The 16,744-nt window shown below is 35.7% G+C and overlaps 1 protein-coding gene across 8 annotated transcripts in view; it reads left to right on the forward strand.

The window, feature by feature from the left end:
* The window catches only part of RALYL (RALY RNA binding protein like), an 829,453-nt gene extending 812,974 nt beyond the window's left edge, over positions 1-16,479 (forward strand). For all 8 annotated transcript variants that reach the window (XM_086335788.1, XM_086335791.1, XM_086335790.1 and 5 more), the window contains one exon: positions 15,498-16,479. In XM_086335788.1, the coding sequence (XP_086191914.1) occupies positions 15,498-15,515 (18 nt within the window). In that variant the 3' untranslated portion in view covers positions 15,516-16,479. The remainder of the gene's footprint in view (positions 1-15,497) is intronic.
* Positions 16,480-16,744: the final 265 nt, after the last annotated feature.

The raw sequence follows: 16,744 nt of genomic DNA on the forward strand, positions 1-16,744 counted from the left end.
TGATACTTGTTCATGTAACAATCCGAGAGCCTGTTATATCTTTCCATCTGTTTGTGTTATCTTCAGTTTCTTTCATCAGCATCTTAAACCTACCTAAGGAGGCAAAAGATCTTTTTCCTGTAAATTATAAGATACTGTTGAAACAAATATATAGTATTTTTAAGAAATAAAGGGCTTCCCTGATAGTTCAGTTGCTAAAGAATCTGCTTGCAATGCAGAAAACCCCAGTTTGATTCCTGGGTCAGGAAGATCCACTGGAGAAGGGATAGGTTACCCACTCCAGTATTCTTGGTCTTCCCTGGTAGCTCAGCTGGTAAAGAAACCACTTACAATGTAGGAGACCTGGGTTCAACCCTTGGGTTGGGAAGATCCCCTGGAGAAGGGAAAGGCTACCCACTCCAGTATTCTGGCCTGGAAAATTCCATGGACTGTATAGTCCATGGGGTCACAAAGAGCCAGATGTGACTGAATGACTTTCACTAATCTTTAAGAAATAAAAATAGTTTGAGGAAATGATATAAAGCATAAGAGAACCAAAAGAATGAATTTTATTATTTTATTAATAATTTTATTGATTATTAAAATTGATGCTTTTATTTCAATAACATAATTTTGAAATGTGTGAACTCATGTGCTTACGAGTATGCTCAACAAAGCTTACTATATGTTTGTTAAAATGCTTCCATTTTTTCTGTCAGTCACTCATGAGAAATAAATAACTCACCGATTGCCTAGTAAGTGTAGATTTGCTTCATTTGACTTTTAAAGGATCATTTTAACTAGAATTACTTTCAGTTTAGGGGAAACATAGAGAATACAAATTGCATCTTGTAAAGGGGCCTTTTTTAAATACCCTGTAACCATGGAAATATCATTTTAGAGTCATAAAATTTTAACTAGACATAGTCCTGGTATCTAAAGCATCCTGTGTGCACCATGGCATATCAATGCAAATTCTATTAAATTCTCTGTGCCTTTTCACTGCTTACTGTTTTCAGATGGACAATTGTGTGTCAGTAAAGACTCCAGGCACTGAAGTGCATGTGAACGTGTTCACTGCGTTTGGTTAACAGCCAGGTGAAAATTAATGTCTTAAACCTTTCCTACCTATTTTATATTCAAAGATGTCCATGGAAGTAATTCATTTCATCCTGTTAAATAATGAATGTTGGATCCCTGGCACAATACTAATATATTCCTTCATTCTTCTGGCACTAATGCTATTGATACTAAATTTTTTTAATTATCATTTTATTCTTCTAGATGTGTATATTAGTAATAATTTCTTTTTCTATAATATCAAATCTATAAAACACTGAAAACTTCAGTTATGTTTTCTTTATTCTAAATCTAAAATGTTATTCACAAGTAATATTCTATCTGGAAATATCAGAAACTATTTCTTAGGTACATCAGGCAATTCATTCATCCACAGTTTTAAAGTATATTCAAATTACACATGATGATGTTCCAACACTTGTCTATTGGATGGGTTAATAAACATTTCCAGAAAGAGACAGTTAATTGTAGATATAACCTCCCATTGTCTTATACAAAGGTTGTTGAATTTATTGGCCTAAGAATTTTACCCACAAAATGACTAGTGCTTTTTTTTTTTAAGTTTTGAATTTTAATGTTCCAAATATAGTTGATCTATTACCAAGTATTATAAACATAGGACTCTACTGACTTTTTATTGCTAGTTTTCAAAATATTGAGTGTAATAAACTTAAAAAACTTCAGAACAAAAATTTTAAAAGTAGTTAAATGACTGATCATTTGATAAATATCAGAGCCAAAAACTTGTGCTTGAGTAAGCTAAGAGAGTCATTAGCAGCAGTATTTCTGATGGAACTAATGTTACACCTTTTCAGGCTACACTGAATCTAATAATCTGTGACAGAAGAAATGAGAAAAGGTGTGAAAGCTTTTCATTAGATCAGAAATTGAAAGAAAGGGGAAAAAAGGTTTTTTTCAATTTGATTCATAGCTCAACTGACAGGGTCCCAGTGGAAAAGAAATTAATTGTCTAAATGGTGCCGACCTTTTACACTCCTTGCCCCATATTCTGGAAGTGAATTCCTAAATCTATTTGCCTGTGATGATATGAAGTTTATACCCAGGCAGCATTTGAATTGCAAAGGGCATCTTCACTTCACATTCCCCCTCCACAACCCAACCCCTCACCCCCACACCGTGTGCCTTTATTACGAAGCAGTAGGGGCCTGTGTCTCGCTGTTCCCCGTGCTTAAAACCCTGGCAAGAGCAAACCAGTCCACACCATCAGCCCTGCTCTGTCTCAGAGTCTCCCCTCACGAAACTCCACGGTCTCTCGGCTTGCTCTGAATATGGAAAAATGACAAGCTTCAGGGTAGCCTGGGATGAAATGAAAGTTCAGGCCTTCGGAGGACTGATAAGAATGCTTATCAGCTAGAACCTGATAAGTATTCTGGATACCTTGCCACATTTTTAGGAATACATATTAATAATGTGCAGTAACATTTCCTAAAAGCACACTTTGCTAACCCATGGTCTACTGGAAATAACATCTATAGCTGCTGCCATTTAAAGCTCTGTGAATTGGATAAGGTGTGGAATCTTTGGGGGCTTAATTATTTCAAAAATGTGGAAAAATAGCTTATCTTACTGAGGCAGAAAACTGAAAATGTGTGGTACAATATATACATACTCAGAGACACACATGCACACAGAGAGAGATTTTTATTTCATTCCAAGTCAAAAAATAAAAGAGGAAAAGGAAACTACTTTTTCCATTTTCATTTCCTTCCAGGAATAATAATGAGTTTTTCAATATATGTCATTTCATTTATTGCCTAAAATAATGTTGGGGAATAGGCATTTTATAAGTAACTGGTTTTAGAGAGTAACTTCCCTAAGGTCATCCTGATAATAAAGGCAGACTCAAAATTCAATAAACGTCTGTAAGATTCCAGTGACCGTAGATACTTTCACAGACTAGTGTTCACAGATGTTATTAATTTTAATCGGTGCTGTACCTTTATGATCCTTGATGACAATTTAATTTAATTTTAAAATTAAATTGACTTATCTTTTTAATGTAAAATAAACATATCTTTAAAACTAAACTTTAGTTCAGCTCAGTAAATGGAAAACCATATAATCCTTTTCATAAGTAAGGAATATCTTTTAAATAAATACAATGAAAAGACATGACTTTTTAAATTTAGTTTGTTGTTTTCATATGTTGAAAAATCTTGCATTCCTGTTTTTCTCTCTCACCCCCTCCCCTCTCTCACTGAAAACAAAGACAAAAAAATGTAGACAGTAGTAGAGAGATATCAGAATAAGCGTGAGCAGAAACTTTCTCTTTAATGCAATCAGAACTGTAAGAACACAGAGCGGGACAATTTTCTCATGATGCGAGTCAATGTCTCGAATGCACCTTCCCACCTAACAGCGTCTTGGGCACCTGCTGCCCTTTGCTTTCCGCTCTGAGAACAGGGAGCTCAGCCGTGCCGCCCTGCACTCCATGCTTGATGTGAGGATGACTGAATGACACTCTGATTGGCCATCACCCTCCTACAGTCATCTGCCTTGTAGTTTTCTCCTTGAAATTGGCAGAAATTTTACATGCAAATTGACTTGTTAGCTCACAGTAGGAGAGTATGCCAAATTTTACAGAATTTGATACTTTTTAATCACATGCATACCTTCTCATTTAAATACCTTGATGCATCTCATTCCTCTGGATTTTCTGTGTGCTCAAAATTTGCAATTTTTGTTCCTATAAAAAGCATTCAATGTCATCTCTTTTAAAATTTTTTTCTTAACTTTTACTATAAGAAAAATGTTAGTATGAATTGAAAAAGCTTAAATTATCATGGTATTTGTATAAAAAGTAATAACTATGAAGTCAATCTCAAATTTTATCCAGAATTTTAAATAGCCTTAAAATTTAAGCTTAATTTCATTTTCTAATCATTGAGGCCACATTTGAGCTCTGTAAATACTAATGCTAAGCAAGGACATTTTTCCTTGAACTATCTCTAAATCAAGTAACTATTTCTGAAAGTAAATTCTTCAGTGCTCAGTCACGTCGGACTCTTTGCTACTTCATGGACTGCAGCACGCCGGGCTTCCCCGTCCTTCACCATCTCCCGGAGCTTGTTCAGACTCATGTCCATTGAGTCAGTGATGCCATCCAACCATCTCATCCTCTGTCGCCCCATTCTCCTGCCCTCAGTCTTTCCCAGCATCAGAGTCTTTTCCAATGATTTGACTCTTCGCATCAGGTCCAAGTATTGGAGCTTTAGCTTCAGCACCAGTTCTTCCAATTAATATTTAGGGTTGATTTCCTTTAGGATTGAATGGTTTGATCTCCTCGCAGTCCAAGGAACTCTCAAGAGTCTTCTCAGCACCACAGTTTGAACACGTCAGTTCTTCAATGCCTAGCCTTCTTTATGGTCCAACGCTCGCATCCATACATGACTACTGGAAAAACCATAGCTTTGACTATGAGGACCTTTGTCGGCAAAGTGATATCTCTGCTTTTTAATACACTAAGTTTGTCATAGCTTTTCTTCCAAGGAGTAAACATCTTTTAGTTTTGTGAATGCAGTCACCATTCACAGTGGTTTTGGAGCCCAATAAAATAAAGTCTGTCACTGTTTCCAGTTTTTTTCCATCTATTTGCTGTGAAATGATGAGACTGAATGCCATGGTCTTAGTTATTTAAATGCTGAGTTTTAGGCCAGCTTTTTCAACTCTCCTCTTTCACCTTCATGAAGAGGCTCTTTAGTTCTTCTTCACTTTCTGCCATAAGGGTGGTGTCATCTGCGAACCTGAGGTTATTGATATTTCTCCCAGCAATCTTGATTCCAGCCTGAGCTTCATCCAGCCCAGCAGGAAAATAAATTAGGTTGAAGATGTTCACCATAAAATTGATGTCTTTCCTATATGAGATATAGTATTTTCTTATGGAATATTTTCCTCAGATAAAATTAGTTACTTCTTTTCACAACTCAATGGGTTTAGCCAATGAAATGATTATACTAAAATAGTTAATAATGGGTAGCTTTATCACCTTATAGTTATGTAGCCATTGATAGTGCTATAAAAATAAAAAATGATACAGAAGTCCAATTACAAAATACCATTATCTATGACCCTCTTAAATAAAGTTTATTTATTTAAAATGTTTTAAGGTTATGTACAAATAAGTAAATATTTGTAATTCTTCTTTGTGACTCAGAAGCCAATTTCCTGTATTCTTTTATTTGCCTACATTGTTAGCATAAAAATAGAGAATCTGCAGAATAGTGTCATAAACGCCTTCTCTATTGGCTTCCGAGTACTCATCTACCAAAACCCCACTAGACAAAAGGCAGCTTCTGAGGCCTGAAGAAACCAGCAAGTCATTGGGGACATTCTGTCTGAAACTTCATCTGAGCCATTGTTTTCCCAGCACCTTCCATTGAGAACACACTTTTTTTTTTTTTGCTTTTTTTTAAGATTTCTTTTATTTTATTTTTTAACTTTACAATATTAGTATCAACATGACTCCGCCATAGGTAGACACAAGAACATGCATTTTTAGAGGATGTTTTGTGCGGAGAGCACATTGTTGCCTACACTCAGACATGAGCCACCTATTCTTTGATGTTTATTCCAAACCACGTATTTATTTCAGTTTGGCCTTCAAACAAGGGCCACAGTGCGATTCTGGACTGGATTTATTTTACCCCTTTCAGTAAGAGCCCGGGTAGGTGACTTTCTTTCCTTATTTCCTCAGACTTCTCTCCATTAAGATTTGTGCATTTGTGAAATGCTATAGAAATCATTTATAGTTTCACATGTACATAGCAGTTGTAGGAGATATTGCATTCATGTGCCAGGTAATAGCACAGAGGGATGACTCAGCAATAAACACCAGGTATAGGTGATAATTACAGAGAGCCAGGCAGACGCAATGCCCTTCCTCTTTAACACAGCACAGTTTAGTGGTCATGAGTCTTTCCTAGGTTTCCAAAGTCAAAGCCGATGAACAGATGATGATACTGCCTTCTGTTCAGGTCCATAAAGTGTGATTTCTTAGAGGAATCTAATTATAAAGGAAAAAATCATTTCCAATAAAAATTGGGGACACATTTGTTTACAGAACTCTTCCAGAACTCAGCTTATCTTATTTCATCAATTTATTGAATTAAAATGCTCCAAGCTCTTATTTATCTTGACCCATACCAGAATGATCCTATAATTGATACTATTTCTAAATTCTACATTCTCTGATAGTATTAAAAAGAAAACAGAGGTAAGTGAGCTGGTATCCAAAACCTATTTCAAAAAGGCACGAGTAGGCAGTGTGATATAAATTTGTCCTATGAGACAAAGTCCAGTCTCCAATACCTCCTTCTCATTTCACAATTTTGGGATTTATTTTTTAATAATCAGGCAAGGACTCTGAGATCTCTCTGAATTATTCAGGCTTGTATTAGATCCAGCATAATTTGAGTGCCAAGAGTATTTTCACAGTGTTCCAAAGCTTTAAACCTTAAGATTTTTTAATTAACTGAATTTCTCAAATATTGATAAAAACACTTTATTAATAAAATAATAGTATAATTATTTCTTTTACATTACTATTTCACTTGCTCTCTCAGATTAATTTTGCTCAATTTTAAAATTGAAGATATTTTATTATGTTCTAATTATTTGACAAGTATATACAGTAAATTTAATTAAATTAAATGAAAATTGTTAAATAACCATGAAAACCTTTCCCTAGCTATTCTGAATGGTTGTAAATTAACTATGTTATTGTCAAGGGCTTTTAAATTTCAACCTCTAAACCAATCAATTCTAAATCACATTTAAGTTATATATAAAATAATTTTTAAAATATTTCTTCTTGTGTGCCAAAAGCAGTTACTCAAAGAACCGTAGAAAGCAATAAAATGTGTAAAATTTCAAAGTTCATAATAATCTTAGCATTAATCAGCTTTTGGCTTCTAGCATTGGAATTAAGCAATTTGGAGTATTATCCTAAAATTATCATTATCTTTTACCAGCATTGGGAGTAACTAATGGTTGTTAGACACTATGTAATTAGCATGAGAAATCAGAAATCAGTGGATGATCAAATACAAGTTATGGGCCAAATAAGATTACTATGATTTATCAATTCAGCTACTCAAATATGATTGTCAGTGAGCCCAAAACACAATCATAATTATCTTCAGAAAGTATCAGAGGACAGTTTTGAAAGAATTAAGAGAAATATTAATGTGTTACTTTGTGTAACAGAACATTCAAGCTCTGGTAAATCATATAATTCAGCAATTATTTTTCAGTATTTAATTAAATTTTTACAGAGACATTTTAAATAAAACTTGTAATCCACATTAGATAATTTTACTCTGCAGTTAAACATTCTTTTTTTTTAATCAAATGTATTTTTACAACATAAAAGGTCTCCTTTAGACAGATGCCTAAAGTAAGATTTTAATTTAAATGATTTGAATTAATCCAAGGCAGAACTTTAAAAAAAAATCCAAACAGAGAAAGGTAGGCTGTATACGAATCCTAGTACTTTCTCAGTAATCCCGTCTCTTTTACCCGACTCACCATCAGAACACCAGTGTATTTTCATATCCCAGTTGAGATCACCTCTGCTAAAATTAATATCGTGCCCAGTCTGAATCTGCCTGCAATGCAGATTGGGTTCGATCCCTGGGTTGGGAAGATCCCCTGGACGAGGAAACTGCAAGGCACTCCAGTTTTCTTGCCTGGAAGATCCCACGTACAGAGGAGCTTGGCGGGCTGCAGTCCACGGGGTCCCAGAGAGTCAGACACGACTGAGCATGCACACGCCTGACTCCCACTGTCCTGCTCACAGCTAGGCAGGATAGGACGCTACTGAAAGCACCACTCCCAAATAAAGCACTGCGGGTTTGATTTAGTCAAGACACTCACTGTCGGATCCAAGGATAAGTGACTAACATGAGGATGATTCTTGCCCAGTGGTTTGTAATTAAAATCAAACGGGAACATACTTAAAGTGGTCTATGAACTTTTACACACTATATACACAAAATTTATTATATTGATTGTTGTCCATGCCCATCTTAACCCAGTCCCAGATACTAAGAATAGCCCAAACACAATCAACTTGCTTGGGACAAATTAAGGGAGTCTTGGATAAGTAATTCAGATGCCACAGATTGTAAGACATTCTTGTTTTTCTTACTGTAAGCGTATTCATTGCTCCAAGTTTACTCTAACAACTGGATCATACTTTCTTCCTGGGAACAAATGGGGTCCACACATAGAAATGAATAAGTGAATCAAAACAGATTCCTGCCCTATTGTTTTGTCTAATACCAGTCCACTCCCCGCAGAGCTGGTCTCTGCCTTCCTCTCTCTTACTGTTTTGGAGAAATGACCTTGAATTTCTGTCCCATGGATGGGATCCTCCTGGTACCTCTCTACCTCTCAAATTCGGTCTGGCTGTCTGATCTTACCACACTCTCTAGGTTTTGTCTCAGTAGATAGCGCAGCCAACTAGCAGATTGAGACTCAAAGAGGCGAGTTCTCTTCTCCCCACTCTCACCCGCAAATGGAGCAGGACACTGTGAGGTGAAGAGCTCTGTGCCCGCCAGCAGTGGTTACCAGGGAAAGCCCTCCTGCCTTGGCTGGGGAGTCAGGCCAGGTCCTCCTCCACTCACGAGTCACTTCTTAACCGTTCCGTTACTCTGGTTCACTAATGCTTCTGGGGTGACCATCGAGAAGAACTGTATGGCTCCTGATAATGTTGCATCCTATCACACTAAACAAATTGTTTACTGTGGTAAACAATGAACTAATGAATCCAAAAGAAGATGATATCTGCCTCTTATTTGAACATTATTTGTGATTTCAATTAAATGACGTGGACTCTAGAAACACAAATGATCTGTGTGTCTAGATGTAAAAACCATTACTGCGCTAATGTATTTGTTAGAGACAGCAGCAATTAGATACAAAATGATGCATTTAACTCTGAAGAGAGTTTTTTAGAAATCACATACAGTAAGCCATGTCCCAAACCAAATATCCATAAAGAAAATGGCATTTTTAATTGTCATTTTACATTAGCACAGTATTTTCAGCTCAATATCAAAAACTATATTTTACCTATGCCATCAGTGTCATAAACTAAAATATGAATGTCATAAGTTTGGCAGTCACTTTATAATATTTGTAAGAACACAAGTTATTTGGATTTGGTAAATTTAAATTAACATTAATCTTGTTTTCTTTTTCCTTTTCTGATGGTTTTATAATATTGCTTTCTATTTTTCTTCATTTTGTAAGAGAGGACATCAAACATCTGAGCATTACCTTTGTAATAAATCCAATGATTTTATAGAAAATGATTGATTTTGCTACTCTTTTCATCTTTCCATTTGGCATGAAATAAAGCCTAAGGATCTGGATATTTGTGAACCACTGTAATATAAACAGCTAGGGTTTTGTCTCATGGTCATACTTATTTGATGAATGTTGAAAGACAGATGGAGCATAAGATAAAGATATGGGAATATGGACAGAATAATGAGTGTGGATTATAAAGCTGAACTGTTAGGAATTGGAGGTAAAAACAAGTAAGGAGGAAGGAAATGGGATGGAGACAGGAAAGAAGCCGTAAGAGTGACCAGGTAGCGCAGCCAGAAGACGGTTGGCCAGCGGAGTCCTGACTTACCGAGAATCACTGGAGTTAGTGTGAGCTATAGGTCGGTCATCTGTTGCACCCAACTTAAATGCTTGCCGGTAGTTAGACAACTGAAGCAGAACTCCCACCAGAATAACTGTACCAGCTTGTAACATCTCTCAAGCTCCCTTCAGACTCCCTTTCTGCCTTTAATCCCCTAGTGGGATTTCTGAGTTTACTATTTAATTATCCTACTCAGCCCCGGTCACCAGGATTAGAGGCTGTCAGCCTCTAAGACTCACATAGTAGAGCAGCTGGGTTCATTTGTAGACGCAGCAGTGAGTCACTGCCCTCTTGGTTTTCATATGATTGTGGATCTTCTGCTGTGGTTCTTTCACTTTGAAGTACAATGCAATTTTGGCCCCAGAGTTTATCAATCAAAGGTAACTTTTGATTTATAATAAACAATCACTGCTGGGATTCTGTTTATATTATTTAGAAATTTGGATTGAATTGGATCCCAGTTGTAATAAGGGATTTGTAAAAGCCAGATGTATTCACATTGCTTATAAAAAGTGGATAGTTGAATAATTACTCAGTAAACATGATTAGTGGTGACAAAAATATAGATTATTCCTGCTCATGAGAACTGCTTTTCCATAAAATGTTATATAGCTTCCATTACTCACATTTTCTTTTAACTTTTTTGCTTTTATAGAAATACAGATTATCTATATTTATTTATTATAATCTCAATTCAAAAAAGATTTCTGACATGAATGAAAGACCATTTCTTTAAAGTATGTTTTTGTGGTAGAGTTTTAAATAAGGTGTATTTATGCAATATATTGCTGTACTTATTTTATTTCAAATATATTAATTCATGAGGTTCAAAATTAAATGTGCTTTCCCTGTAGATTAATACTCTCCTTTTCAACTTTGTCGAATAGAAGTAAATTGCTTGGTTCAATACAAACTAAGCCCGCATGAGTGGCTGTTTTTCTTGTTTTTCAGAAATAGGAGACACTAAGAGTTGAAAAAGCATTCATCATCAGGAGAATTTATTTTAAAAGCATCCAAGCTCCTATACAGCCAGTAGATAAATTATCCACTATTCAACAGAAGGAAAGCACAATTAGTTTCACATTATACTAAACAAATCAGCTCTTTAAGTGACAGTCATTTTTGAGAAAAAGGCCACAAGAATATCATAGTTGTTCCCTTTTTCCCATGTCTTTAGAAGCAAACAACTAGTCTTTTCTCAGACTACAGTTCTATGGGAAGCAGGGTGAATATATTTTGCTGTTGGTTTAGATAAGGAGAATTATATTCATGCCTTGTATCCGTATGGTTAATAACACCCACTTCATGTAATGTGCCATCACTTAACCTGAAGAAGCACGATTAGTAAACTTTGCATACACAGCTACTGCAGCATTTTAAGCAACTTCCATCTGTAATAATGAAGTGGTCAATGGAGGTCTTGGAGGAAAGAGTGCAGTGCAAGCATATAGCCTCATGCACACAGAAATCATCCGTCAAAACCCCCAAACCACAATGCCTTAAGCTTGCAAGTCAGCCATAGCTCAGTTGTAAAAGAATCTGCCTGCAATGCAGGAAACCCCAGTTCGATTCCTGGGTCAGGAAGATCCACTGGAGAAGGGATAGGCTACCCACTCCAGTATTCTTGGGCTTCCCTTGTGGCTCAGCTGCTAAAGAATCCACCTGCAATGCAGGAGACCTAGGTTCCATCCCTGGGTCAGGGAAGATCCCCTGCAGAAAGGAAAGGCTACCCCCTCCTATTCTGGCCTGGAGAATTCCATGGACTGTATAATCCATGTGGTCTCAAAGAGTCGGAGAGGACTGAGCAGCTTTCACTTTTCACTTTTATCCTTCTATAGGCTAAGTTTAAATTTATTTATTAAGGTATTCATTCCACATTTATAAGGGATAATTTTTGATACATGTACATAAGAAATGTACAAAATGTCTTTACACCACACAAAAAGTAGCACATTGAGTTTGATCCTTAAGTTCAAGATTTCATTGTCTCTTTTCATGTAAATGCACACAGCCTGGAACTACATAAAGAACATGTAGAATGATGTCTTAATTTTTTAAAATACATATATATTTTATCAGTAAGGATATAATGTATATTGTGTGAGGAAGAAGATAAGAAGAAAAAGAAAGTGGGACTAAGGGAAAGAAGCAGAGAGAGAGAGAATGTCAAAACATTAAAATGCACTTAAGCCTAACCCATGCAGTTTCTTTCCTGGTGATATAAGTTTTTTCTATGCTTTGACTGGAGAAAAGATTATTAAGGGTATATATTTTGTTATTTTTAGTTGTTTAATTTATGAAAGCTTTAAAATGAAAATGGTTAGGCATTAATTATTAGGATTATAAGTAGAGCAAATTTTACAAAGTACTTCTAAGAATTCTTTGAAAAATGATTGTCCCTGATTAATTAAATGTTGTAAATGACACTTGTAAATTTAACATATTGTTTATCATGTTTTTAAGTACTTTAATTGTCTGGTTTAACAAATAAAATCTTTCTGAGAATTAAATAATTCTTAAAATCTAATAAGTTAAATATATGATGTCCTAAATTTTTCTTAGACTGTCCAGTATCACACTTGAATATAAGATATGGATATAAGACAGATCACAAAACTGAAATATTAAGTCTCAATTTTTAACTGCAAATTCTAAGACAAAATCATATGGCTGTCACATTAATAGACTAAATTACTTTAAATAACACATGTTTACAGTACCAAATGTTCACAGACTTCATAACACAAAAATATTATGGAGACCACATAATATAATGGAGACCACAAAATAATATGGAGACCACATTTTCTTAGCACAAAAATATAACACAAAAAAATTATAACATACTATGATTTCTGTTCCTGTAAACATATTCAACTCTAAGTCTTCTTAGAACTAAAAGGAATGTCCTCACTAAGGAAGATGACATCCAGTTAACTAAAGTCTTTGAGACGTACATCTGCTCTTGAGTGTGAAAGGCACATGCCCACGAAAGAAGAGAAAATACCTTCCAGGCTCCCTGAGTTCCTTTCAGCCTGGGAGCTTGACTGGACACGTGACATAAAGCTGCCAATGTCCAGGGCCATTCTCACCACCTCAACTGCTTTTTCAGTCTTTTTCATAATCTCTGTATCACAGGCCTCAAAACTTTAGTAGAAGGTCAAGTTCCCGGGTTCTCCGGCCACTCGTAGGTGTCAGTAACTACCGGAAAAGCAGCCTGTGTGCGTGCCCAGCCAGCCCTCACTCAGCCTCACGAGATAGGGCTTTGGTCTGCAACATTTTCTTACTGAGAAGTAAAGAGGCCACAAAGCTCTTGTGAGCCTCACAGCTTTGTACGGAAATATTGGACTGGCCAAAAAATTCCTTTGGTTTTTTAAGTAAAAATAAGAGACACATTTTTCATTTTCATCTAGAACTTTGTTTTGTTCCATTACCTTCTGCCATTTTTCAGCTGACTTCATAATTCCAAAATCTTCCTCAAACTTATCTTTTTGAGCAAAGAATCATCTTCCAGATAATTGAAATTGTTTTTCCTTTAAGAGAATTTTGCAAAGACCAAAATAAATGGACATCCAAAGATGCCATGTCTGCTTGATACAGCAAATGAATCAGAACTTCCAAGCCAAGCTGTAAGGGTTTTTCCCTGGTCATCAAAGAAACATGTGGTCTTGCGATATCCTGATGGAGGAGTATGCATTTTCTGTTGACTAATTCCAGATGCTTTTCATGGAGTGATGTTCTCAGTTGGTCTAATTGGGAGTGTACTTGTTGGAATTAATTGGCTTTCTGGAAGGAGCTCAAAATAGAGGACTCCTTTCCAATTCCACCATATTCACAACATTACCTTCTTTGGATGAAAACCTGCCTTTGGTGTGGTTGGTGGTGGTTCACTTGGCTTGTCCCATGATCTCTTCCATTCCACATTATTGTACAGTATCCACTTTTCATCACTTGCCACAATTAGTTTCAAAAATGGAACATTTTCGTTACGTTTCAATAGAGAATCATATATGGAAATTCTGTCAAAAAGGGTTTTTTTGCTTAACTTATGTGAAACCCAAACATCAAAGTGATTAACATACAAAGCTGATGCAAATGCTTTTCAGCGATACTTTGAGTATGCTGGCTATCTCCACTGTGGTGTAACTTTGATAGTTCTCAATGAATGTCTCGATTTGATCGCTGTCAGCTTCAACTGGTCTCCTTGACCTTAGAGCATCGTCCAGCAAGAAATCTCTAGCACAAGATGTCACAAACCACATTTGACATGGTTTGATCAGTCACAGAACCGTCTCTATACACTGCACAAGTTTTTTCTTGCATTTCAGTTGCATTTTTAACATTCTTGCAATAATAAAGGATAATATGCCAGAAATGCTGCTTTTTTTTTTTATCTTCAATATTAAAATGGCTACACAAAAAATTCACCAGTTTTGATACAGTTTTTTTTTTAATGCACAATGATATCCCAGCTGTCACAATACAGTCTAACAAAATTGTTTTCAATGAAGTTAAAGGCAATGAAAGGCAACTAGAGCCAGCTTACAGCGGGGGATGAATGAATGAACTTTTTGGCCAACCCAATACTTTTCTGGCTTTAAGTTAAATAAGTGTTCCTTTGTTCTGCTTAAAGGTGTAAAGCAGTGGTCCTCGGACACGCATCTATCTTCTAGCACTTCAGACTCCATGAGGGCGGGCTCCAGGTCATTTTCAGGCAGCAGCGGGGATACACGTAGATAATTTGCCCTCCATCCACTCTCTGGGAGACGTGCTAACCGTAGGGACCACACGGTTAGAGCTGTAAAGGGTCATCCCATCCAAAGCTTGATCACATCAGGTTTTGCTTGACAACCTTGATACCACAATACCAAGACAAAAAAGTTTGAAGTTCTCCCCTGGGATTGATAACCAGGAGCACTGCTAGGTATATTGATAACAGATGTATGATGTTCCTCTCAACAGCAACTCCCATCCTAATTGATTTGCTTGTCTTTGACTCTAAGACATAGGTTTCCCATCTAACACCAAAAAAATCTTTGAAGTTGATGGATAGTGGGTTTAGTTATATATTTTACCTGAACAGAAAGACCTCAAACTTGATAGGATTGTAGAATAAATAATTGCCCTCTCCACTAGTCTAAATAGTCTTGCATTATTTTATCTCCATATTCATATTCGATTTCTCAATTCAGTTCTTCAGCCAATTGAATTTTTCACTCTTAAATGGTTTCCTAGCTCATGGTTGCACCCCGACTCTTTCACTGTCCTTCCTGCCTCTAGATTCCTTCTTTTGTAACCAACATTGCATAACTCAGATCAGATCCCTGCATTGATTTTTTCTCCCATCCTAAGAATATGAGGCTTAGGAATGCGCTCTTAAAAGCCTTTTCCAGGTGAAAAATACTCCATGTTCACTCTTTAGGGGCAATAAGGGGTCCTGAGCAGCTCAGACCTCTTAGCCTAGATCTACTTGTGGTTCTCTTCTGACCGTGACAAATAATTGAAAAATAATTGTTGGTCTCAATCAGTAAATCAACTGGATTAAAAAAAAAAAATCATTTCATGCTATAAACATAAATAATTTTAGTGTTGTGTACAACAAAGGATCTGAGAACTTAAAGCTTCTCAGAAGTATTTATCCTAGAGATCTAAGACTCCTTTTGTCTTTTGCCTCATTAAGCCTTAAAATCTAACTTATATATCTTTGCATGCTATCAGCAATGAAATAAAAATTTCTGTATTTTAAATAATTTTTCTTTCTCAGTTTCTACAGATAAAGTGATTTCAAGTAATGAATGACGCCATCAAAGCAGAAAAGAGAAACTGTGAAAACCCCCAGAAATGTGAAAGGAGGTTTCCTACAGGATAACAGCATCTTCGGTTCAGTTTATAAAAACCTAAATTAATAAAATGGACAGTATTGTTCAATTTTAGAAATTCCATTTCTTCTATGTTCTAAGCTGTATAATTGTCAGGTTTTTATGGTTTAGATTGTAAATGTGTTCTTCCCTTTGCTAATTATGTTTTTTTTTTAAGTCTTAAAAGTCTTAAAATGTGAAGGACATTTATGAATGGTAAGGGAGACACTGTATACAAATGTATATTTGTAAAAGCTATTTTTATGATTAGCATGTTTTACTGTTGATCATATATAAAAGTCAGGTGATACTGCAATTATAAACTTAAAACTTATTTCCAACAATGTCATGTAAGAAAAGATACATTGTATGCTAGTTTTTATAATTTATTTTTAACTTATAGTTTAAAGTACTTCAGATCATAATGATAAAATACTTGAAAAATTGTATTTCTGCCCTCAATAAGCACCATTTTTTATTAATAAAGAATGCAGATATTTCAGATGTGATTCAATAGTTAAAGGATTGTTGGTTTGACCTGTAATTAAATTGAGCATCCTCTGCTTAACTGAACTGAAATGATCCAATTAATACCCAATATTTCAGTCTGGGTAGGAGATCCCATGGATGGATTTTAATGCCAATACAGATAAGAACTAGATTGGCAAGGAAGATTGTTCTGCCTTTGGATCCAAAAGTTCAAATTAGTGCATACATCACCTCATTCCATCTCCTATTACTAAGGATTCTCCATTCCCTGGCGTTGCAAGTGTTTTCCAAATGCCCTTAGCTGGTGTCTTGTCCTGTGGAAATGGAAGAAACCATCTTCACAGACTAGGAGAATTAAGTGTATAATTTCTTAATAAATACTGCTTCTTTTAAAACAAAGTTGGTGTGTATCTTTCTTTTGGGGTGCATTTAGTTTTAATACTCAGTTTGAATTTTTAAGTCATTTGTAATGTCACAAAATCAGTGCAATAATGAAAGCAGCATAACCTTATTAATATGCAGATTACATGTTCTATATGCCTACATGTTATATGGGATGACATATTCTGGAGCACATTTATTTGGTATGTAATAGAAAGTCAGAGGGCCCTCAACCATGACTGAAGGAACAGTATGGTTTATATTTCTAGAAAGCATATTTTTA

The sequence above is a fragment of the Bos grunniens genome, chromosome 14 (assembly GCF_055505025.1).
Source record: "Bos grunniens cultivar Pamir isolate PY7600 chromosome 14, Bosgru_T2T1.0, whole genome shotgun sequence".
Lineage (NCBI taxonomy): Eukaryota > Metazoa > Chordata > Mammalia > Artiodactyla > Bovidae > Bos > Bos grunniens.